Here is a 26,544-nt window from a genome sequence, read left to right as displayed (position 1 = left end):
TACAGTTTTTATCCAATGAGGAGAGAGAACGGCATGCAGGGCTGTGTGTGCAGCCAAGGGATGCGCCTGAATGTGGTGACGTAGGGACGAGGACTGTTATGGTGCGTTCAAGGAAACTCGTATTTTTCCGACCGTGAAGTGGTACCAGTTTGATCTGGTACGAGTTCACCGGTCGGAAGTTACGAGTGGCCGTTATAGTGATTTTCACCGGTAAAACAGGTCGGAAAAACACGAGTGGGTTGCCTGAAACGCTACAAAGTCGTAAATTGTGACTTGAAGCTGTAATTTATGATTTCAAAAGCCTGCCTGGAACGCAGCATTAGCGAAAACGACCGGACCACTCACTTCTGCTTTAATGTACTGTAATTTATTCACAATGACTGTACTTGTTTTGTTTTTTTCTTTCTTTAAATTCTTTTTTTATGATTGCTAGTATTAATGTACCCTGTATTGTGTATCTTAACTTGTACTTCTACTTGTACAATCTATTTATGATGTCTGTTTTTATGTCAAGGACTACAGGTGGAAATTAGTGTTCTCGCTACAGTAAACCTGGTGCAGCCACCTTTTTATTTCTTTGAATAATCAATGTCACTGGCACACTGTCCTGCTATAAACTAAGTAAACTGAACTGATGTATGTTACCATGACGCATAGTGGCAGATGATGGCATCATCGCTGAGATTCTGAACCTCCCTATTTAGTATAAAGCCGTCAAACTGATTCCAGGCTCATTTCATATCCGCATCTGATGAGCTCAGTTTGAGGTAGGGAGGTTTTGGTTATCACAGTGTGTTGTGGCATTGTCATATTTATCGTAAGGCTGCTTACTGTTCTGCAATCTTGTTGTATGTGTATGGGTGCTAGACCTTCATTATCATTTTTCATCATGATTACTGTTGTTTAAATGAAGCATGATATTAGTGTTGATGCATATTTAAGGCCTGTGCCTTATTTTCTATATTGTCAATGTAAATATAATACAGTTTTGGATAATTATGTTTAATGATGATCACTCTAAAAAGGTCAGATAATTTGATTGGTTTTAAATGTAGTTTACTATTAGTGCATGACAGCTGGCCATGGTGGTGTTGTTTTGGTGCAAAGAAAAAATTTAAAAAATTGATTTACAAAACAAATCTATACATAACAATGAGGTATTTTGATTGTTTCCCTCATAGGATCTTGAAACTGTCTCCATGAATTTCTCATCTTCCAACTATAATGTGTCAAGTGGTACAAGTAACCGAGACTCTTTGAGAACAGCTGCAGCCAAAAATGTGATTGTTTTGGCTCTTGGTCTGACCATCAACTATATCAATGGTACATTGATTCATACATTCAGAAAACACCAGGTCAGGATTCCTCTTTACTTTGTTTATTATCATTATTATCATCTATGTTATTATATAGTAATCATTATTAGTAGAAGAGAGATGTGGATGGATGAGAGAAACAAACATAAGATGCTCATTCCTTTTTTCCTTCTCCCTTTCAGATATTTTATGTGAATCCTCGTTACATCCTATTCATCCACCTGGTCTTGAATGACATGATCCAGCTCACTACAACAATCAGCCTGTTTGTCTTAAGTTATGTTTTCTACAAAATTAATACTTTATTTTGTTGTGTCATCATTACCTTTGCTGTCTTCACCACCCTTAACACTCCATTAAATTTAGCTGTCATGGCAGTGGAGTGCTACATTGCTATTTGTTTACCACTACGTCACGCTGAGCTCTGCACACTCAAAAGAACATACTCTCTGATTGGTTGGATTTGGGCGATGAGTGCCATTTCAACCCTGCCAGATGTGTTTATTTTTCTAGCAACAAAGCCTGTACAGGTATTTTATTCTACAATATTTTGTGAGAGGGACAACCTGTTCTCCCACCCTGTAAGTTTGAAAAAGAGAGATATTTCCTATATAATTTACCTACTTGGTGTTTGGCTCACACTCTTCTTCACTTACTTTAAGATCTTCTTTGCTGCTAAAGCAGCTAAAGAGGCTAAATCAGCAGATAAAAATGCAAAGAAGGCCAGGAATACTATACTGCTTCATGGCTTTCAGCTACTTTTGTGTATGCTAACCTATGTTGCCCATGAGGTAATAAGAGCTTTTTTGTACTGGTTTCCTAAATACCAAGCACATGTAATCTTTTCTTGTTATATTTTTATCCAGGTTCTCCCCAGGTTTATCAGTCCAATGGTGTACGGGCTACGAGACAAGACATTTAGGCAGCACTTGAAGAAGTATCTGTTGTGTTCAGTGAGACCAAGCATCTAACCATGGACTGAAAATACATGCAATCTAAATAAAACATTTCCAGCTGCAACCAGCGCATGTATTGTTTCAATTCAATGTATTACTTGAGCTCTGTTGTTCTGTCTGTTCATAGTCATCTTTGCTTCAGCCATCTTGGTCACAGCTCCTTTGTCAAAGAATGACGATTGAATTAGAGTGACCATCTTCAACCAGGCACCATTGTCTGATTTCTACACACACACACAGTTTGCATGTTAGGTTAGATCTGTGCTTAGTCTGTGCCAAACTGATGATCGATTGCAGCTGAGCGACAGAGCGATGACAAAGGAGCGATGCGACAGCGACAACATCCGGGGTCTGTAGGTTGACCTACTAACCTCTGACCTGGATGATATCATCTCTGAGCGCCACGCGGCGTGGCTTGTTTACCTGAAAGTTGCTGTTGCTAATACTATGGTTCATTTCTGCGTGTTTCCGAATTGTTATAACAAAATGGGCAGCTGGACGAAGTTCAGCTTCCACAGGCTTCCTCTCCATAACCTGGACTTAATAAAGCTCTGGATAGTTGTGCTAAGAATGGACCTGAATGCCAAAATGGAATCATTATCAGAATGAGCCGAGCAGTGCTCGTATTTTATGATAGAAATAAGGTCCAGACGACAATTCCCCTTTAAGACGGATTTCGTTTGTCTAAGTCTAGCTTTATTTTGGGGCAAAAAACTCCAGACTCAACCTTTAACCATCTTTCCCAGTCATACACATACAGTATGTCTATATTCCCAGACTCTTCGAAATAAAGGTTCATCTAGAAGGACTGAGGTTCTACCTGGAACCATTTGCTTCTGAAAAATCTAACCTAATAAACAAAGACAAATCAAACAATTAATCAACTATGAGGGGATAGCCTTCGAACACATGTTCACAGAACACATGACGCATGACAGACACATACAGTATACACAATGTATAATACAGTCAGGGAGCATAGTTCCTAATAAGCAATTACACCTAATATTGATTAAAATATTATATGTAGGCTCTAATTATCATACGGGGAAATACTAATGAACCCCAACCTAAATCCAAAGTTGGAATACACAATAGCTTTCATGTTTGGGCTGGAATACATAACAGCAAGCAACAGACAGAATTTTTAGTAGTTAGTAAGAGAGAACACACATCTCCCATTTTAGTTTCTCTTCATTGGCTTCCTGTAGGATTTAGAATAGACTTCAAAATCCTTCTGCTGACTCATAAGGCTCTTAATGACAAAGCTCTTATCTGAAAGACCTCATCATTCCATACTGCCCCGCCAGAGTACTCCGCTCCCAGAATGCAGGTCTGTTAGTGACTCCCAGTATCTCTAAAAACAGATTGGGAGGTAGAGCCTTTGGCTACCAGGCTCCTTTACTGTGGAACCAGTGGGGTATTCCAGAAAACATGAAATGTGAAAACTCAGAGTAACCCTGAAATGAGGGAAACTCTGTGGCATCCGTTTCAGAAACAGAGGTAACATAACCTGCTCGTTGGTGTGTTTGCTATTAGAAACCCTGAGTTTCTACCTGTCTCCTCCCACATGAAGAAAGCTGTTAGACATGAATTGCCCATTTATTCCCAATCCGAGGATATCGATGCCGAACTGATTCAAAATGCTTTACGTCACGAGATAATCTTCTGACCAAGATTAGTGTCCTGTCATTTCCAGAGGAATATCTGTTTGAACACGTATAGAACCCCTGATGTAGCGGAAACACTGCAAGTGGCCTGCTCTGTACATGATTCCCAGATCTACCGGGAGTGTAGTCTGAGCAACAGATTTGCACATGATAAGGAAGCTTTGTACAAATGTTCTTTGTCTCCCTTTTCAATGCACTCAAATGTGTCCTCTATAATTACAGGAGAGTTTGATGGCTACCTACTGGGGGGTCGAGGCTATCCATGCCAGCCCTCTCTGTTGACCCCTTACCTTGAAGATAGGAGAGACAAACACAAATGACAGGCAAAGAGTTCATACACTACATAGCAGAGGATGAGAGAAGAAAGATAAGGGCAAGATTATCAAACGGCAAGTTCATCTCGGTCAGATGGATGCCTGGACAGTGCATTGATGGAAGAAGAAATGTCAGGAGTGCCAGTGAGGGGAAGGTCAGAGTTGTTTTTGTCGGGGTAAAAGCTTTCTCAAAGCCAGATGCTACAAATATAGCTAAAGCTGTGTGCAGTATAAAGGACAGCAAAGTCAGCGCTGATTGGAAGAACAAGCTGGTGGCCCTCACCATAGATGGAGCATCTGTAATGACAGGACTAAACAATGGTGTAGTCACAAAACTCCGTGCAGACAGACAGCTTGAGCTTGCCTTTTCAAATGGAATAAGGAACAATGTGATGGTCAGGAAAATTGAGAACCTGTTGAGCGGACTCTACACCTTTTATCATAAGATAAACACTGTGTTTTTGGTCATTGTCTGGCTCACTCTTGTATATACATATTTTAGGATACTGTTTACTGCACAAGCAGCTGCAACAGATGCCAAGAAAGCAAGAAACACTGTTCTCCTCCATGGCTTCCAGCTGTTGTTGTGTATGCTTACCTATGTTTTTTACCTATACTTATTCACAAGAGGGGTACTGGCCATACGTTTCACAATCTCAATATTGGTTCAGGTTCTGCCTCGACTCATCAGTCCGGTGGTTTATGGGCTACGAGACAAAACTTTCAGTGACCAGATTTGCGTAGTTCCTCTTTAAACCAACACTAAGTAACTTTTTAACCTTCATATAATATTTTCAGAACTTTTGTGATGGTACGTCAACTTGCAACAGGTTGAATGACACCTCTGTCATGGCCTGAGGGGGTCTGTATCGCCTTCACTGGCACTAAGCAGCTTCGAGGTGGATGGTAGGAACCCCTCCACACAAAAAACTACAAATGTGCTGACTGCTTTACGGCAGTCGTTAAAAACAGCGCAGCATTACAGACAGTAGCGGAGTACATAGAACATAGACTCACGTTTACAAAAAAACACATACAACAAAACAGACAGGTCGATTTGGAGCCCCTGACACGAATTAGTTAGTTTAAGGCCGTGGCAAAAGTTCTTTCATCTCTGCTTTTCCTGGCGTCTGGGTCACTCCAGCTGCTGTAGCAGTGTGTTTGAAGCGCTGTTACGCAGGCTGTGCGGCACCCTCGGTGCGCTCCTCCCTCTCCAGCACCTGGCTGCTCAGCTCCGGGTCCGGGACCGAGAGACCTCACCTCGTCTTTGATCCCCTCTCGCCCGGGCTTTTAAATCCGAGTGTGGCCCGAGCTCTGCGCCATAGCGCTGTGCCATAGCGTGCACCTCCGGTCCAATGAATGACACGGGAAAATACACCAGATGAAACGATCGCTGCAGGGCGCGAGCCGGCGGCGCGTCTGGTGTGTGTGAATGACACATTATTAGCGGCTAATTATGTACAGTGGGCTAATATACAACACAAAAAACCATCTATGTGCACCTCTTCCTGGATTCGATCCCAGGTCACCTGCGTGGCAAGCAACTACTCTACCCACTGTACTACCGCAGCAATCAATGAACTGACTTCACGACAGTATATTAACCAACTTTTCGAAATGGCACGCCTTATTTAAGGTTCAGAATGGTGGCCCTTTTTCAAACATAATTAAGGGCCGGCATCCCGAAACATGAAAGTAAGCTTTCAGAATGGCACACTGGACCTGGGCTAGAGCCTTGAGAGAGTTTGCATTTGTCTAGTAAGGGAGGGAGAGAGAGAGGTGGGGGCAGGTGAGGGTGGGCATCATCATGGAGATGCAGATACAAAGAAGGCGAGGAATACAGTACTGCTTCATGGCTTTCAGCTACTGTTGTGTATGCTTACCTATGTTTTCCCTGTGTTAAAAATAGCTGTGTATTATTGGTTGCCTAAACATTATGTGCAGGTACTTTTTGTTTGCTATATTATCATCCAGATCCTCCCCAGGTTTATCAGTCCAATTGTTTATGGGATACGAGAGAAGACATTTAGACAGCACTTGAAGAAGTATCTGCAGTGTATGGTGAGACGAACCAATTAGACATGGACTTCAGTGAAATTCATGCCACTGTACTAGATTATCAAGATAATTATATTTCCAGTTGTGAATGAACAAAAGACAAATGCACAGTTTGAACATGCACCACAGTCTGCAAGCTTCAGACCTCTAATGCAGCTATTCATAGCAACCTTGTTAAAATAAAAACTACTGCTGCAGCAAATCCAACCAATACAACTATCTAATGTAGTTTGTTAAATATTGTGTCTTTCCTCTTCAAGTCTCTGCCAGTAAATAATTTGATAGTTGATAGTGCCATTCGTGTTGTTTACAAGAGACCGGACACTGAAGAGGAAGAATGGAAAAATGATGGGCATCCCGATAGCGCCATTACCAAAACGAAGCCAACTTCAGCAGAGACGGCCAACGAGTTTAGCACGTAACCCTCCTTTCTTTCCCCGCATGAGAGCACTCTCAGCAGGCGTAGTTGTGTCGCCGCTGTTTTGTCCGTCCCTCTCCCACCTTGATGGTCATAACTTCCCCACAGTGCAACAATCGTCCGCAGTCAGTGCAACCTGCATGTAGTGCGGTAGACTAAAGTAATCCAAGTAATCCCTTTTTTTTTTAAAGAAAGTAACTGTATTCAGAATACACCAATTTAAACTGTAACTATAACAGAATACTCATACTCATATTTTGTATTTTAAATACGTAATGCCGTTACATGTAATCCGTTACTCCCCAACCCTGAACATCAGAGACACAAGTACGCAGGTTATTTGTAGCGCTGCTCATTTCATTTCATAAACGGACCGCTCCAGTTCGACTGTAGCCAAGCTAACAGAGCTAGCGGAGCTAACAGGTAAACAGATACATGTGTTATCGGAGCGGTGCCTGGACTCCAGTACTTGCTGATAACAATGTCTGCATTTGCGGCAGGTTTTTGCTTGCATCATCACAACCAGGGCCGACTGGGAGATTTGCAAGGCCTGAGGCGAATTCTAAGGTGAGGCCTAAGGCGAAGTCAGGAGCGCTCCATGGCCCGTCACATCTATACTAATCACTCAGAGTACATCAATACAGTGTTGGAAATTAGCGGGGGCCATGGGCCATTTGGCCCCCAATTTTACCAAGAATGCCCTCAAAAATCATGATCCAGGGGCCAAAAATGCCCCCAAGTTTTCGAAACAAATATATTTATATCTGTAGATGATCATAATTTTATTTTCATTAATTTACCGTCTCATTATTCTTCTGATGTCGGCTTAATGTAGGCTAATGTAAACGAGATTGCGCTGATACGCGAGAGTAATGTGACGGCGGGGCAGTGCTGCAGCTGCCGTGCTGCGATGGACCTGATCAGAATGTCAGTGGCCCACAGTGAATCAGTCCCGGATCCTCCACTGTCACCAGACACCCCGAAAGCCCCTGCAAATAATAGGCTACATCGACAAAAAGTTAAGTGGCAAGTTGCACCTTTTCGTCGGCTTATTATTTGCAGGGATTTTTTTTTCATCATATAGGTGTGATGTGCGTGTCCACTCTGTTTTTTCAGACAATACAAATACCCAATGATATTGAGATTTCCGCCGCGCTGAACCAATCATGTGGCTGGAATAGAGCCAGTCAACACGTGCATTTGTTTGGGGTGCTGCGGACATGCACATCGGCAGACACTGCCGGTAAAATTTTTAAAAGAGAGAGAGAGAGAGAATGAGTGTTGTCTCGGACGAGTGACTGAAAAGACGCGTGGTGTGCAATGGGGACAACAGGCAGTTGGAGCAGACCGCGGTCACGGTGCGGCCGCTTTGCTGCTCACCCCAGAACGACTGTTGAGTTCACACTGATACAGAAGAGCAGCACCCCCCTGCATCGCCCAGCCCTACCTACCAGTGATATTCTCATATTTGATGCATAGAGGGCCATGCAATTCCTTCTCAGTTCAGTGTCCTCCATTTTGCAAAGGTTTGACAGGTCAAAAAGAAATCCAAATGTCTGGTCAAATTGTTGTAGTTGTGTGAATCTAGAGTTTAGTGCTGCTAGCGCCCAGTCCATTATAACCAAAAAATACTCTGTTTCGAACATTCGCTCTGGGGTTAGTGGGACATTTTGAGCATCTCTTCTTCTCTGTATCACACGGGATTTCCTGAATACTGGTGCTGCATCAGGATGCATCTCTGAAAAAATCTCTGTTGCGGTTACTTTTGCAGATGCAAACCCAGTCTCTCTGTATCTTTTCATAAATGTAATTAGTCCATTAATTTGAGACAAGGCCACATCCAACTGCATATCCTTAGACTTGGTTGCACCCCTGAACCAGGCTCTACAAACAGTGGTGCCACGTAGCAATGGGACTCATTGCTCATTATTAATAATAGCCTACTGCACAACTGAAAATATTGTAGCGACTCCGCAGTAGTTAATGTTCTTGTTATGATGTTTAACCCTCATACAGCGTTAAAAAAACGTTCCTTTAGCGGTATTCATGGGTTGCAGTGACGTCACGTCGAAGGGACCGCCGCCATATTTGTGTCCGATTTGACAGGTCTCCTCATATGACAGCATGCAAACCGCAGGATGGAAATCACAGTTTCTTGACAAAATGACAGGGTTTCATACATCCTGTCTGGGTTTATATCTCTATAACAACAGACTCTATATTATCCCACTTATCACACAGTTTATTAATTAATTAATTAATTTTAGACGTAATGTTGATCAAAGTCCTTAGTCCGGTCACTTCTCCGCTGTTTGCTCCTCACCCTCCTCTCGGTCGACTCGTGTGTAGTTGTTTTCAACGAGCTTTTGATAATCAATCAGTAGATTGACGAATTATCATGTAAATGTTACGATGTGCGCATTTATGTCTGTCATAAGAGATGACGATACGGGACACGTCTGTGTCACGGACTCGCGGTGGCACAGACACAGCTGGTCACAGCTGTGACACTGCGCTGGCCCGTCCGCTCTGCCCGCTCTGATCGCAGGTTTGGTTTCCAGCAGCGGTGAGGGAGGCAGAGAGCCTCCACTCTCCCTCTAACAAGCTAAGTCATTTCTCTAACATCACAATTAGTCTGAAGCTGGTATTAACTAAACACAAGGTAAAAATCCTTGATAGTTCTTCTGCCCTGCTCCGTTGATCAGAGCGGCGTCCCTAGCAACGGCCCCTTTTACTTAGCAACGGTCTGTTATACAGAAATAAAAGACCCTAAATGCAGAATCAGTGAGGAATTAATAAGAAAGTAATCAAAGTGCAGAATTCAATATATCCATGTTATTAAAAAAAAAAGTGAACCCCCTCTTTTTGTGAGACTTGTCACAGCCCACGCTGCCACTGATAGACTGCCTGCAGTCAACTATTTATTCCGTCTATAACTTTACGTCTTTTGGGATGGAATAAAACTGCAGGCCGGGGTTTCTTTGGCGACTGCTATCACAGTCAACAGCACAATATAATCCTGGCATCTTTCAAATAACGTCAATTTTCGGTCTCTTGCTGATTTCCTCCTACTACTCCACTTGTTCTGGTAACGTTACGTGACATGCAGTAATCTGTGCCCAGATTGCCCTGATTCGGACACAAATATGGCGGCGCAGAAACACAGTGACGTCATGTGAATCTAATGAATTAGTGGCTGTTTTTGGCAACTAACTTTTAACTGCTGTAAAAATATATCAGATTAATATTTCTTTCTACTTTTTTTGCATTTATCTGTTAAGCAACTTCAGTCCTAATCAAAACTACTAAATTTTTTTTTTTTTAAATCAGGATTTTAACCCTTTAAGTGCCAATTTAGAAGATGAAGTCACTGATTTTGGAAGGGGAAAAACACAAAATTACCTATTTTCAATATAAAAAATGATCGGAGACAGGATTTTTTTAACCTGCTATCACAGTCTTGGATATGTCAAAGATTAGTAACATAATTGGTTTTGATTCATATTTAGTTTTTGTGCAGCAACAGATTTTCAAAAAAACTTCCTTTAGCGGTATTAGGGTCGTTTTTGGCAACTAACTTTGACTGCTGTAAAAATATATCAGATAAATATTTTTTTCAAATTTTTTTGTATAAATCTGTTAATCAACTTCAGTCTTGATCAAAACTACTAAATATTTTTTTTAAAAATCAAAATGTTAACCCTTTGAATGCCAATTGAAAAAACGAAGTCACTGATATGGGAAAAAATACACACAAAATGAGCTATTTTCAATATAAAAAGTGATCGGACAAAGAATTTTTTTTTTCATGTTATCACAGTCTTGGACATGTCTTAGGTTAGTAACATCAATGACTTTTATGCATATTTAGTTTTCGTGCAGCAACAGATTTTCTAAAAAACTTCCTTTTCTGGTATTAGTGGCTGTTTTTGCCCCATTGACTCCCATTAAAGGTACTTTATTATAACCACATGTTTCGAATGCAGAGACATGGCACTATATAAATATAATTCTTACAGTCAGGGTGATCAACCCTGTTCAGAAGGGATCAAATTAGGTAATTTTACTGTTGATCACCTGGTTCACCCATTTACCCATTACATAGGCCTGTTGTATTACTAGCCTAGTTTCTGTATCTGTATAATGGTGTTTATGAGCATATTTGTGTGTGTGTGTGTGTGTGTGTGTGTGTGTGTGTGTGTGTGTGTGTGTGTGTGTGTGTGTGTGTGTGTGTGTGTGTGTGTGTGTGTGTGTGTGTGTGTGTGTGAAGTTCTGAGTGCCAAGGCTCCTCTTCTCTAGATCAAAAGGCCACCTGGCCAGCAGTTGCATAATCACACTTACACTTTGTTTTTGTTTACTGTATGTAGACTCTTTGTAGTTCTGAGAGCCGGGGTGCATGTTTTGATTTTTTGGCTATATCAAGGTCGGTGCACAAAGGTCACACACCTAAGGCCGCGTTCAGACTGCCAGCAAAAATCCGATTTTTAGCCCATCCAGATTGGATTGGAACCGGATGACTCTTTTGAAGTCTGAACAGTCCCAAATCACATGAAATCCGATTTTTGCAAAACGGATCTGGTAGTTTCAGATCCGTTTTGCAAAAATCGGATTTCATTCACACATTTTTTAAATAAAACCGTGTTTGCAGCGGATCATATTTCCCACACTACACTGTTAAAACATTGTAATGGGCTGAGGCCGGCCTGAAGTCAACAGGTCAGAGGTTTACAAACACCATTTCACCCCGCTGACACCATGAACGAGGAGGTACTGATTCTAAAATCACAAAATAGGCAGATCATCAACAGGTCAGCACCGAGTTGTTGCACGCGACCGGGAGATCAGGATGTTTACAACGCTACGCATTGGTGCTCATGGGAAATGGGGTCTTCCTTCAGGAAAAACACTACCACTTTGGTCCACTGGCGCCGCCAAACTCAACCAAAACTGAAAGTTATTAAGTATCGCTTTTAAAGGGACAACGAGGAGTTTCTTCATCGGCAGAACAAAAAATTCTGCGACAATAAAAAAGTGTCATATTAATGTGGATGATTCTATGTTACCCACACTTGTCAATGGGTCCATTTTCGATATATCGTTTTGTCTCTATCGTTATTTTGTTATTATTAGTAGTGGTGGAAATGCTTTGGCGCGCCGTATTGAGTTTGGCTTCCACCACGCGCTGCTGTTATGCGTGCGCGCTTGTCTGTGGTGTGTATGTGTGTGAGAGGATGTGGAGATGAATGAAGGCAATCGTCCGACGGGGGGGGGGGGGGGGTATCGCTAAATTTTTTTTTTTTTTAAGACGTTAGTTTAGGCGGCAGCTCTTTGTTGTTAAGGCGGCTGCCTTAACAGGAAAGCGCTGCGGGAAACCCTGCACTTAGTGTATGTGAGATATTCACACACCAAACTCATACACACCAAAATTACATGTGAGCAACAGGCCAGTTTAGAGGAATATAATGTGATTCCTGTAGAGCCAGTGATTTTATTTAATTTTAATCCCATGAACTACTGTATAAGCATTGTCACGCAGCAATATGGGACTGGGTCACTCCTGCAACACTTCGCAAAACTCCTCGTTGTTCCTTTAAGTTGTGTAAAATCCAAATAAGCTGCAGATTCATTTGGTAAATACTAAAGAGACACCATTCAACAGCTTCACATTGTCAGTTGATATATCATTAGTATATAAATGCTGATTATAAAATTCAATTTGACACACTTATCTCATTCTTTGAAATAACACAAATATGCAGATGAACCACGCACGACATGAACACTCCTACACAACTAATGATCTCAAATGACCTCCATCAACCTTTATAAACTCCTTGCATTAACATGCACAGCAGACTGGTATAATGTGAGATCCTACTAGTTATGAGCATTCTCCTCATGCTTACTGCCATTATCACACTGACACAATATTGCATGGGCTGCAAAGGACTGTGTTATAGTGTTGCTCATTATATTGTATTGCTGCATGACATTTGTATTTTAATGTACTTTTCCTGTTATTCAGGTTCATTATTGAGATATATTTCTGTGTCTGTTTTCTGGAAGATATAATGTAGGGGACAATTAGCAGATTCAGTGGTTGTGATCCCTACGGTAACTTTGATAGACAGAGCCATCTGCTCTATGATAGCTGATCAGTGTCAGAATAAATTAAATAATAATAATTAAAAAAAAACATTTGGAGAATATCTTTTACTCTTTGGATTTGTAAATTTGTGGCAGATTGACTTTCAAAGCTGAGCATTTCCCTTAATTTTAATCTATTATTGACCATTAAATTATTTTAATACTCACACTGTGGAGAGTACAGCGTGACCTAAAGTTTTTTATGTGCTTCTTTCAGACAGGGAGGACTCTACCATTTCAGACATGAATCTATCATCTGTTAATGGCACCTTCACTGCGGCTGGAAGACAGCGGGACTCCTTCACTACAGCCGTGGTCAAAAATGTGATTGTCACAGCCCTGTGTATCTCCATAAACTACATCAATGGTACACTGGTCCACACCTTCAGAAAGCACCAGGTCTGAAGCATAGCTGTGTTTTCATACAACATGTGCAATTAGGGTATCAATCCATCATTTTTACCAAATCCATTTTCCAGAAAAATGATAGCAGGCTAAAAAAAATTGAATTGAATTGAATTGAAAATCTTTATTGTCCACTGTTGTGTAAATTCATGTTTGGCTTCATAAACAGACATGTAACAGAGAAATATGCAAAAGACTGTTTTATATCTATTAAAAAGTATCTCCCAAATATCAATGGTTTAATGGGGGGTGGGGAGAGGGGTTAATGTAAAATCACCTGATCATTGATTTAGCAGAATAATGGATGATGGTACGAAGGATTTAAAAATAGACAAAAATGCCTTTCCAAGACAAAAGCATGTGTATTGACACCATATGATAATATTTGTATGATCTGGTTCATTAACAAAAATTAACAAAATTCTGACAAACATTTGCGAGTTTGTAATATTCCAGCACTGGTCCAAGAAGAGATTGGCTTATTCAGAAAAGGTTGAACAATGTCAGCCTTGGACCATGTTGTCGTCTGTTTTTCATCTTATGTTTGTTTGCTTGATTCCCCTTTCTTAAAGGTCTTCAGTTCGAGCCCTCGTTACATCCTGTTCATTCACCTGGTGATAAATGACATGACACAGCTGGCCCTGACCACTCTGCTGCACATTCTTAGCTACACCTTGTATACTATCAGTGTATCTTTCTGCCTCATCCTATTGATGATCACCATCCTCACCACCCTCAACACACCACTAAACCTGGCTGGAATGGCAGTTGAGTGCTACATCGCTGTCTGCATCCCCCTCCGTCATGGCCAGTTCTGCACTGTAAAGAAAACCTATACTCTCATTGGTTTGATCTGGGTTGCGAATTCACTATCTATCTTACCAGATCTCTTCATTCTCCTGGCCACAGAGCCTCTGCACTTCTTTCACTCTAGAGTGTTATGTGTTCATTTTTATGTGTTTAGAAGCTACTACAGCCTAAAGAAGGGGGAAGTGTCAAACATTTTTTGTCTTGCCTTGGTTTGGCTCATACTCTTTTATACTTACTTCAGGATTCTGTTTGCTGCCAAAGGAGCAACTTTAGACTTTAAAAAAGCCAGAAATACTATTCTCTTACATGGATTTCAGTTGCTGTTGTGCATGCTTACTTATGTGATGCCCATGTTTGAACAAAGTTTGATCTACTTAATGCCTGAACAGCACTTGTCCATACGCTTTGTCAATTACATCATTGTCCAGATCCTGCCTCGGTTCATTAGCCCCATTGTTTACGGATTGCGAGACCAGACATTCAGGAGATATGTGAGACGTTACCTGCTTTGTAAAATGAGCACAACAGCCACGCAGAAAATGTCACCATGCGTAACATGACACCTCCTATGAAACTGCAGTGACAGTTGCCTAATGTCCGCCTTCTGCTTATCACTGCATGTGAAGTAGATTCAGAACGTGTTGAGAGCGAGACCATCCATGAACCTTATTTTCTTTGGTGATCTCTCAGTCCTGTTTTAAAGTGTTTATAAAGACTAATTTTAAAGGCTGTCTGTCTTGAGTGTTCATGGACAAAGGGGACAATAGTGAACCTCCTGACACATATGGGGTCCCAGGACTGCATTTTCTTTGCCTACAAGTAGTCCGATTTCAAAAGGATATCAGTTTGAGTGTACACTATTATTTTGAGAAGGGACTTTTTGTATGCAGTACAAATACCAGCTGCCATTAGGCTTTTTAACTCATAGTAATCATGTGCCATTTGGCTTTTTAACTGTCTACTGGAATCATGAGCCTTGGCTTCTCCTAACTTCTGTAATCATGTGATAGTGTCTCTCCCTCCTTTTTAAAAAATCTTATCTTAGACCTTGCTACTTTTACTTATTTTTAATCTTATTTTAGACCTTGCTGCTCTTATTCACTTACACATGTTTTAACAGGTTGTGCAATGTTGTTGTTATTGTGTATTTTTGTGGATGATGCGTGTGTGTGGTCTTGTGTTGTCATCTGCTGCTGGTTAGGGATGGGAATCGAATCCAACTTGGATCAATTCCTGGAATCGTGTGCGTGTCTGCTTTAACGATTCCCTTATCGATTCCGTTTGGTTCAGAAACTCACGCATTTGCAAAGAAAAAAAAACAAACAACACACGCTGTGTTTGGGTCAGAACAAAGCAAACACGGTGTGGAGGCAGAAACCTCAGTCTGGGGGTTGAGTGGCGTGACAGCATCGCCTGTCTCACCCATGGCACACACACCTGTGTGTGTAACCCGGCCGACACTGTGTAGTGTGGACATGTGGGCTGCTCTCGCGTCAAGAGTTCTCCTCTCCTCTCCCCACCGCGACCCGACGCCCGACGGTTGTGCCGGTGTGTTCCTGGCTTTAGTTTAGCTCCAGGTGTTTACAGCTGTTCTAGAGCCGATCGCTAGGTTACACAGTGCCCACAAAGACTCGTTATTCTACCGGATTGAACGAGAGATTAATGACGTTACGTTAAAACCAATCATCATTATAAATGAGGGTGCTTAGTGTGTTTAGTGTGTTTATTAGGGATGCAAACAATTAATCGACTATCGATTAATTGTCGATAAGAATTTAATCGATTAAATTTAATTACTTGCAATTAATCGTTCCTTTTCAATGGGAGTTTTACTGTGAAATGTAAACAAGCAAAGCCGACATAATGTAGCGGATCTCTGTGTAAACGTGTGCAGCGCACTGCAGCACACAAGGGAGAGAGGGAGAGGAGGTGAAAAGAGACAACACTGTTACCTGTTGTAGCTTTACGGGACTCAGGCTGTGCCATCGCTAACACACAGACGACCAGTGAGTAACGAGTCAAAAAGCCGCCGACACGGAGCTGCCTGAGGAGTTGTAATGCAGCCTGAACGCAGCTCAAACCGACCCGGTGCCTCAGCACGGCGACCAAGCTTTGATAAACACACCGGATCCGCGCTGGTTTACAGTATCCTTCCATAGTTTAGCCGGTCGCTACCGGAGCTTAATTTTTAAAAAAGAAAAAGAAAAAAAAAGCGCTCGTTGCGGTGCGTCCTTATTTGTGGCCGCTGCCAGCCACATGGGCTTTGCCTTTCAGCAATCAAGCGCTGTTTTTGTCAGCATCAGCTGTCGGCAGCTGAGATCGCTGTGCCATCACCATAGAAACGCAAGACGCATTACGGCTCATTCGCAAAATACCTTTCAATGGAAACACGCGCAAATGGCAATTGCACTTTTTCGAAGTTTCAGAAATATCGCTTTTATTTTGCGAAAATCTGTAATGGAAACGCAGCTCTCTCATCTCATCTCATTATGATAGGACTTCAACCTCAGAGCTCTCTGTCCCAATAACGTGCTACTTAAACATTTTCATTGTGCTGTGCTCTTAAAATAAATTAACAAATACTAGTGTAAAGACCATAAGGAATGTTGATCTTAAATTTTCCCCTTAAATTTAGGTTCTCAGGAAAATCGCCGCTTATCAATTAATCGATCATCGATCGATAAGGTCTATCAACTATCGATTAATGAATTACTCGATAATTTGCATCCCTAGTGTTTATATCCACATGACACCGTTTGTTCTCCCAAAATAAAGTTAGTGAGGTGTAGCAGCAGCTGACAGATGCAGCTGACAGTGACGTTTCCTCATCACTAAACCTGTGAGCCACCCTCCGGTTCTCCCTCCCTCACGTCGTGAGGACAGGACAGGACAACATCTCCTGAACATAGGCTACATGTCTATTCTTTGTGTTTTTCTCTCTTCATTTCCAACCACCTCTTTCAGGTTTTGCTCGTAGCCAGCTGAAATGGTGCGCCAGTGTTTCCCATTAATTAACGAGTCTGTGGCGGCCCGCCACGGTCTCGTTTGGGCCCTCCACAGTCTTTCACAGAAAAAGAAAGTTTTGAAAAAAAAAAAAAAAAAAAAAAATTGTGTGTTTCTATGTGTGGTGCGCACGGCGGCAGTTTGAGAGGCTGACTGGCAGAGATGAGAGCTAGTGAAATGCCCCCCCCCCCCCCCCCCCGTCAGACCAACGACCCGTATGGGATGGGATCTCCTTAAATGTCTAGTAATTGATTTTAAAAAATGTATAAAATATACTAATAATTTTTCTTTTTAAAATTATTATTAAAAACACCACAGACAAACTTAAACAACTATATTCTTTATACTTTCACTTTCTCAAATATAAATTGAGATCAAATAAAATGCAGCATATATACAAATATCTGAGCTTGTGCACCTTGATTTAAGGGTCACCAGAAATTTGTGCCAAAAAAGGTTGGGAACCACTGCATTAAAGCTATGGTCTACGATTTGGAGCATTGGTAATTATTATTAACATAGTTTATACAGCGATTATGGTCCTGTGGTCCGATATACACAATATAAATAGCAAAAAGAACCAAAAAAATCCATTCAGTCTATCAGCCGTGGGCCTGCATAGAAATTGACCAATGGGCACGGCGCGCCCCGTCCGGCTCCCACTGGCTTGTATCCTCCATCCAATCCCCTCGTCTCGCCTGCTCCTCCTCGACCCGCCTCGTCCCCACCCCCTCCGCTTAGAAACTACAAGTAGTTTGTAACCGCTCTGAGCTGCTCAGCCACAGACACATGAACCCACCAATTCAGCGCCTGCTGCCCCCCACCCCCGGTCGGTCTGCCGAAAAAAGCCCCACTAGGATTCAGAGAAGCACAGTACAGAAGCACAGAATGTGTTGCTGCCCTCATTACCGGTGCCGCGTCGAGTCTCCCTGATCCTCTCCCCGACACACAGCCGCTTCCAGCCGCTGCCGCAGCCTGACCGGGGTGCTCTGCACCCTGCACACCGCGGCCCTGCTGAGCTAACTTACTGGTCTTCCTCCTCTCCCTGACACACAGCCACAGCCTGAGCGGGTCTCTCTGCACTGCGGCGCCGCGGAGCTCCAGGCCCCGGTCTTTCTGCTCCTCTCCCCCAGACACAGCACCCTGTGGCCGGCCACCCAGCACAAGGAGTCTCCCTGTAGCATGAGGCTGTGCTAATGGCGGCGCTGCTCGTACCAGCGGTCGCCCGCCGCGGTCCCGTTGCCGGGGACGGCGACGACGGTACAAGCCCACCGCCTCATCACCGGCTGCTGGTGGACAGCGGCGGAATCGGGGCTGGCGCCACCGCTATTAGTGGGCTAGTGCCAAGCACAGCCGAGCGACAACGGAGACTCTTTGCGCTGGGTGACCCAGGACAGGGTCCTGTGTCTGGGGGAGAGGAGCAGGAAGAGTCGGGGCCTGGAGCTCCGCGGCGCCGCGGTGCAGACCCGCTCAGGCTGCTGCAGCAGCGGTGCTGACTGCTGAGTTTATGTTGAACAGGTAATCTTTGGTTTTATTGTGGAAGTTGTGACTGTGAATATGACATTTTACTCCGCATTCAAAGCCGCGGTTGGTTTCTGCAGGCAGCAGGCTTGTTGCTTGCTCCGCTCTGCTCTGTGAGGGGGGGGGGAGGCGTGTCGCGAGGAGGCCCCGAGGGGCGGGCCATACGAGCTCGGAGGGGAGGGGCGGGGGTGTGTGAGAGGTGTTTTTTTCAAATTTTTCTCATCCTCTTTTTGCAGATGCAAACCCAGTCTCTCTGTATCTTTTCATAAATGTAATTAGTCCATTAATTTGAGACAAGGCCACATCCAACTGCATATCCTTAGACTTGGTTGCACCCCTGAACCAGGGGGGGGGGGGGTTAATATTCGAATATATCCGAACGAATAACGGGTCATTCAATATTCGTTCGAACCTCATTTTAATAAAAACTGACAGCCCTATAGCCTACTGCACAACTGAAAATATTGTAGCGACTCCGCAGTAGCTAATGTTCTTGTTATGATGTTTAAGTTCTGTGATTTCTGACTGTGAATGTGTATGGTACGGGCAGGTTGGATGAGAAACTGATGGGCCAGGGTGAGTGTGAGGAGGACAGAGTCCTGTGTGTGTGTGTGTGTGTGTAGGTGAGTGAGTGAGGAGGAGTAGAGGAAGAAGTGAGAGCTGTCAGATAAGTTTGTGTTACAGTGGGTACTAGTTTCATTTGGACGTTTCCCTCACGCAAAGCGTGATTCACGCGTTGCGTGAAATTGTAGGTCACATTGTTACCCACTAGGTGGAACGCCGGTGAATCAGATCAGTGTTTTTTTATTGTTTCACAGTGGTTACGTTCAACAGGATCAGTGGTTCTCAACCTTTTGGGGGTCCCCTGCATATTTCTGATCTCTCCTGTACCTGGCCGGGTCTGGCTCCAAATTTGAGTAAATTGCCTCACTTCTATTTTCTGCAAGTTCTGGTGAATGTAACAATCCACTCATAGCCCACGATCGCTCGTTTAAACAGTTTCTAAGCTGCTTCGTCCGTGCCAGCAGCCTGGACCCGATGCGGCTGGACTCACGAGCGGAGCAATAATGCACATCTGTCAGCAGCTGATCCAAACACACAATTTGAAGGGACAGATTAGATGCTGATTTTGTTAACAGTGACTTTGTTGCATCCAAACATTTAGCACATATCTGTCGGGTGCTGTCTCTTATAGAAGACAGCAGAGATGGGGACTCGAGTCACTGTGACTTGGACTCGAGTCGCTATTTTGATGTGACTTGACTTTACAAAAAATAAAAGACTTGCGACTTGACTCGGACTTGGAGGTTAAAGACTCGGGACTTGACTTGACTTGAGACATGATGACTTGAATGACTTGAATGACCAGCCGCCACCGCTGAATTTCTCACCGGCACGGCACAAGCTCTGTCTGTTTTTTTTTTTTGTTGTTTTTTTCCGGACTTTTTATGCATTTGTTTTTGAAAGGACCGCTGGAGAGAGAGAGGGAGGGGGGGAGAGAGTGAGAGGTGGGTTTGATACGGAGCAAAGGGCCGTCAGGGTCGCTGCAGCGGGGGTGCTATGAAGCTCGCAGCTCAGTGTTTTTAATCGGAGATTTCATCCGGAGTTTCAGTGACGGTGAGCGGCCTGACGCTGCTTCATTAACGCTGCGTCGCCGCCGCTGTTCAGAGTCGGGGCAGACGCACAGTAACCATAGACATACAGTAACAGTCACCTGTTACCAGTGTTACCATAGCGAGGAGCTAACGTGTCCTTTTTTTTAATCTCCTCTCCTTCAGCCTCAAGTTCTCACTGCTGCATCTGCTGCAACCCAACTACACAGCTGTTGGCTGTTTGCCTGTCACTCATAGCATCCAGGGATGTTTCAATGTTCCACATTCTTTGACTTTTGAATATAAAATATCAAATTAATATCTAAAACTACTTGGTATGAGGGCATGATAGAATATAATAGATTTTCTATTCTATTCTATTCTATTGTCTTCACTTTATTTAGATCAGATTTTGCGGGTGAAATTGCAATAATAAGGTGACTTGACATGGACTTGACTTGACCTATGCAGGACTTGACTTGGACTTGACTTGACATAACCTGTGACTTGACTTGACTTGACTTGACTTGCCCAAAGAAAAATGACTTGGGACTTACTTGAGACTTGAAGGTTAAGACTTGAGACTTACTTGAAACTTGCATGTGTGACTTGGTCCCATCTCTGGAAGACAGTAACTCTACGTCACGTAAAAGGCCACGCCCCCTCGCCGGTGAAAACAAAGAGTTGTTGTGTGGTATACCCTAACAACTTAAAAAAACCTAACATCAGATTTCCCCTACTCCCCTTAAGAGAGTGGGACAGGAAAAGAAGAGATTTATGGCTTCAGGCCGTATGAAGAATGGACAAAATGGCAAGCTGTGGGACCAGGCTAGTCCACATGTGTTTGTGTGGTAAACCATTTCAGGGGGGGCGACCGCCATTCCGAAGGTCCACTAACGTTATTTCGAAATTTTCCGAAGGCCCGTTCTAAAATCGTACATAATGTGTGGCCTAATATACAAGGTGAAAAACAATTTCACTTGTTACGGGTTTCAATCACTGGCTGCTCGCACCCGAGGCAACTGCTCTAACCGCTGCACTACGGCGGCAGTTGACTGACAGGTCTCCGCATTATATACAGCACCTCTCCCCGCTGAGTGGGCTCATTTTCTGGTAGGATTTATGGACATACATTGCCTAAATCTTTAATTTTTTCGGTAAAACGACGTGATATAGCTGTCTGCCTGACAAACCTTAGCTATTGCAGGAGGTTTCCAGGCCGTTTAATGTTAGATAGGCGAAATCAAGATGGACAACGGCGGGATTTGTATTTACCACCAGTCAAACCAGAAGTTTGTTTTCACCGGAATGGGGGCGTGGCCTCACTTGCTACTCTCATCTATCCGGTACAAAGTGGGAGATGACAGAACTACTTTAATCGAGGGAAAGCTACATTGTTGCGGGTTGACTCCAGCCGGCGTATAAGTGCACATGCACTAAGCCTGTGAATATTCTCATTTGTCCAGGTCATAGTTATCTCAAGGAAATTTAAATCAGTTCATGAACTGATGAAGCCTCTTGGATTACAAGTTACAGTTGCATTCGATTTAAATTTCCTTGAGATAAGTGCACACTGTTTCGGCTGTCAATTCGGTCATAGTTTATTTGTAACGTGTTTTCTTCATTCTTCATTAGGCTAATGCTAACACTAGAACCACCAAGACGGTCTCACACAGATGTTTGTGTTTTTCTTACGTAAATTACTTTGTTTACATTAAAACTACAGGTCTCTCAGTCCATGACTTTTCCATATGTGATGGTTTCTGAAGCTTACAACTTACACAAATGAAACACTCGATTTCTGGGCATTTATACCTCGGGCCGACAATAGCTTATTTTTTTCCTCAATTATTGTTTTCATCTGCCGCGGTCACGTTACATAATGTAACAGTTTCCAGAAATATGTAACAAAATAGGATATTTATTCATGTCACCTTCTGTTTAGGTAGATAAAGGTCTCAGTCACATTTGAATAAAAATAATGCAATTAGGCTAAATATCATAGGATCTTTTTTTTTTTTAAAGATAGGCCTATTTTATTTTTAGTTCCATAATTCAGAGATGATTTTTACTTAACGAAATGAAACGAAACAATGTAGCCTACAGTTTTGTCCTCCGGCTTATGACACTTATGAACTGAAAAGTGTGAGGAGAGCTCTACTGTAAGAACCGGTTTTTCTGTTCAAAGCTGACAGCTGTGTGAAGTTCTGTGGGGGGCAGGGCTGTAGCCTACTTGAGTGAAGTATCCACAAGCACACCTATTGGTCAGAAATAAATGAAGGTGCTAATTAGGATAACACCTTCATTTATTTATTTACCAGCTTACTGTAATAGACACATCAGCGACACATTAATGTGTCGCTGATGTGTCTATTACAGTAAGCTGGTCCTACAGACCGCTGCATATAAACCCCACTGTAGCGATTTTCACCCAGCCTCGCTTTCAATAAAACACACACTCACATTCTATAGCCTAATTGCAATCAGTGAAATATATGAAATCAATATAAAATACAATTTAAATATGAGAGTTGCTGTTGCTCTAGTTTTTTGTTTGGATAAGCTTCATATTTAAAAGCGCAGTGACGGTGTCACCTTTCATTATCACTGGCACCAAGAAGAGGCCCTGGCATTTTTGACAGAGGCCATACATTACACAAACACACACATACGGTACATATAGCCTACGCACATATAGGCTATATCAGTGACCATAATAATGATGACGAGAGAAAATGCATTATTCACTAAAACTGCACATTGGGATTCGATCCCAGACTGAAATAAAATCTTTGCTTTCAGTGAGAGCTGCTCTATTAAGTGAGCTATACCTTTCGTGTGTTACTAATGTTATTGTGTCTCGAGTATTTCAGAGTCGGCTGGCTGTAAACCAGCTGACGCCGACTGACTTTTGTTTTTTTGCGGTCACATCAGCACGGCTGCATCTTCACGCGGCTGCTGTGGCATTTGCCCATATTGCCCTATGGCCAGTCCGTCCCTGTCTCTGGCCGTTTGCGTTTTCTGTCAAAACATGGATGAATGAAACCTATCCACTTACTATCGGCCAGTGGCGTCATTAGGCCTATTCTTAAGCCCCCCCAAATAATTTGGTGTTCTTTTATTATGTTACTTTTTTTTATATGTGACATATATTCTCCTTTTAAGAACCCCAGCTGTCACTGCATTTGTCTCTTGTTATTTCTGATTTGTTTAATTTAATTAATGAGTGTGTGACCAACCCCCTTCCCAGCTGTGAGTTGGTTGCGCCCATGTAGCGGCGGCTTGTTTGAAGCTCCGCTCCGAGCCTGCAGTGACGGGCTGCAGGAGCTCTGATGTCAACAGAGGGAGAGAGTCAGTCCACCTGTAGCTAAAAGAGGACTAGCAGGTATCAGACAGTAAGCTACTACATCTCTAAATAGCAGTGTTGTCAAAATGACCGCGATAAAATTTGAATTCATGTGAAATATTAATTGCGTTGTAATCGGATCAGTTTTAAAGCTAGAGCAAAGATACAGATATTATATGAAACCAGGAGACGCGAGGCTTCTGTTGGTACCAACCATGGCATGATAGCTTGTCAGAAAATGGGCTAAATAATGCTCCAAAGTTCGGCTAGATTCTGGTGGGGAAAACTTTTAAACGGGGATCCTGAACACTCCTGTCATCATGTGTGTGTTCCTCTCTCTCTCTGTCTCATGTGCTGTGTGTGTGTGTGCTGTGTATGTGTGTAATGTGTTACTGTAACATTCATCTGGTACTTTATAGCTTGGCTGTGTTAAAGAAAATAACATTTAGCAGTAAAAACAGATTATTTAATGGATTAATTTAAAATACTAATGATATGTGGTGACACTGCAGGCAACACATCAGACAGGGAGAGAAATGCTGTAGGGAGAGGCCAGACAGAGACATGCCCTGAAGATGCAGAAGATCAGGTAAGACACAGGAATATATAAACAGCATGATAACAATATAGGCTAGGTATAAATATATATATATTTTTAAACCTAGTCCAAATAAAACTACTAATAAAAGCAGAATGATTCAAAATGATTCTCAGGGTCAGTCATTTGCACAACCCCCCAATGTCTATTTCAGCTCAGAAAAAAAAAAAAATCTGAAATTTCTTGTGACGGTCCTGGTTGTGTAGAAGATGAAGGGGTTTCTAGGGTGAAATGTGCACTCTTTACCATAAATATCTGCTCCAGTTGGAGTCGCACTTCATTTCTGTTGTCTGGTCTTATTTGAATTGGAAAATGTGAGGAGGTCTGGGTGAAATCAAAATGAGCCAAAAACATCTGTATTTGGATGGAGTGTATAACCATTATGACACAGGCTACTAGTGAAATATAATTAGTTTTCCAGTCCACCTGGACATATCCATGATAGTCAAACACCTGAAAAATTACTCAGGTTCACTTTTTTTAGCATCTACTTTTACACGGTAAAATTCAAAAGTAGTTGAATTCTTAGATTCAACTAGCCCATGATTCAATACTCTAAATTCTAAATATTGTGTTTTTTCTGGGCCATTGTGAAAGTTCGTGCTTGCGCACTACATTCGCTCACATCCTGTGCATCTACTGGGGGCTAAGCCCCCCCTGTCCTTAAAACCTAGTGACGCCCCTGCTATCGGCCGCGTCTTGTAGCCTCTTTCTATTGAGGGAAAGTTATTTCAGGATATCCAGTTTTATCGCCCACCGTTTTATCAACGACCGGGGATTCGAACCCAGGACCTTCTTGCTGTGAGGCAACAGTGCTAACCACTGTGCCACTGTGCCGCCCCAACTAGTACCCACTGTAGTACGCCTGAACCTAAATGCATGATGTAATTGTGTAAGCAAGTTAATGTCACCAAAGCATGAGGACTCACACATACACACGTTATGCCCATTACTATTATTGATCCCATGACAGTTGCAGTGACTACTATATATTAAGTAATTTCAAAGACATCAGACTTACTGTATCATTGCCATATATGACAAACACTAAGGTGAGTGTTGTTCTGTTGAAGTCTAAAGAGATAATATATCAATAATGGGGTATTTTTAATTTACTATTATTCTGTAGGTGATCATTGTGTGCTGTCAGGTTATACCGTTCATTGACAAGATTTGAACCTTATTCACATGATTGTTATAAACTGTGGTCTGAGTATAGACTCTCATATTTTATTGTTTTTGACACTTAACTGATAACAGCAGAATTCTATGTGTAATAGTAGGCCACATGCTGGTATAATTCATTACTGGATATCATTTAGCTCTCTTATCTGGGGGTGCTGGATTTGTGTGTGCAAGCTCACTGGGATGAATGGCTGGGGCATGGGAATTACTGGGAATAACACAGGAGAGCCATCATAAATGTTTTTATGCTATGACAAGTCAAAAATATTTCACTTGAAAAATGTCTGTTTTAAAGATTCATATGCAGTCTGACTGACCAAAGGGTTTGACAGGTCCTATTCACAGCAGAAACTGTTTGTCTTGTGATGGCAGAAAAACACAGGTGAAAATACTTATATTAGAAATGGCTCTGCTACTGTATATCAAAGTGTGACAGGAAATAATGGTTGCTTTATTTACTTGATTGCTGTTGTGCCTTTAACAGATTTTAAGTGTCGTGTTGTGGGGCAATAAGCAGTCATGTTAAAGAATTGAGTAATCTGCTTAAAGGAAAAATTCTATTCTTTCTCCGTAACATAATGTACATATTGACATTATGAGTCACTGACACAGGGTTCCTACACATTTGAAATTTCCAAATTCCATACTTTTTCCAGACCCTAATTTCCAGACTTCTCGGTAAAAAAAAATCAAATAATTTGTGATTTTTAAGTAAATAGACGTGCATAATATAAAAAAAGCATGCAATTTATCATTTCTTTTCATTATTCTGAATGGGTATGCCATTATGCAACCAAATAATTTCCAGGAGATTGTAGCTAGATACAATAGCACAATATAAATATATTTCCATACAATAGTTTCCATTTCCCATACTTTTACAGACCTGGAAATGTATAAAATCAAATTCCATACTTTTCATACATCATTGATTTCAGTAAAAAGTTAACCGCACATCAACATGGAAGAACTATAAATCTGTGCATTGTTCATAAACACCCTGTGCAAATGTAATTCATTTGAATAGATGTTTGGTATTAATGGCTTGATCACTTATTTCATGAGAAAAGCTTGACCGACTCATTGCTGATACTCTGTTGTCTTCTCTTCTACTGTGGCCTACAGTTCTCCCTCCTAAAAGAGCTTTGGAGGACCTGGTCAATGTACTCATGAGCCTCTCACACACTGAAAGAAATTTTACAACA

General features: G+C 42.2%; 2 protein-coding genes across 2 annotated transcripts; both read left to right on the top strand.

The window, feature by feature from the left end:
• Positions 1–1,199: 1,199 nt before the first annotated feature.
• Positions 1,200–2,287, top strand: LOC310986270 (odorant receptor 131-2-like; the record flags this gene model as incomplete). The annotated part of the gene is made up of 2 exons (XM_083972116.1): positions 1,200–1,355; positions 1,499–2,287. The coding sequence occupies 2 exons, from the start codon at positions 1,200–1,202 to the stop codon at positions 2,285–2,287; spliced, it is 945 nt and encodes a 314-aa protein (XP_083828242.1).
• A 10,835-nt stretch (positions 2,288–13,122) lies between these two features.
• LOC310986269 (odorant receptor 131-2-like) lies at positions 13,123–14,654 on the top strand (the record flags this gene model as incomplete). Its single annotated transcript, XM_083972115.1, has 2 exons — positions 13,123–13,278; positions 13,857–14,654. The coding sequence occupies 2 exons, from the start codon at positions 13,123–13,125 to the stop codon at positions 14,652–14,654; spliced, it is 954 nt and encodes a 317-aa protein (XP_083828241.1).
• Between the last annotated feature and the right edge of the window lie 11,890 nt (positions 14,655–26,544).

Source organism: Trachurus trachurus (assembly GCF_905171665.1).
Source record: "Trachurus trachurus genome assembly, chromosome: 5".
Taxonomy (NCBI): domain Eukaryota; kingdom Metazoa; phylum Chordata; class Actinopteri; order Carangiformes; family Carangidae; genus Trachurus; species Trachurus trachurus.
This window is presented reverse-complemented; position numbering and strand designations above follow the sequence as displayed.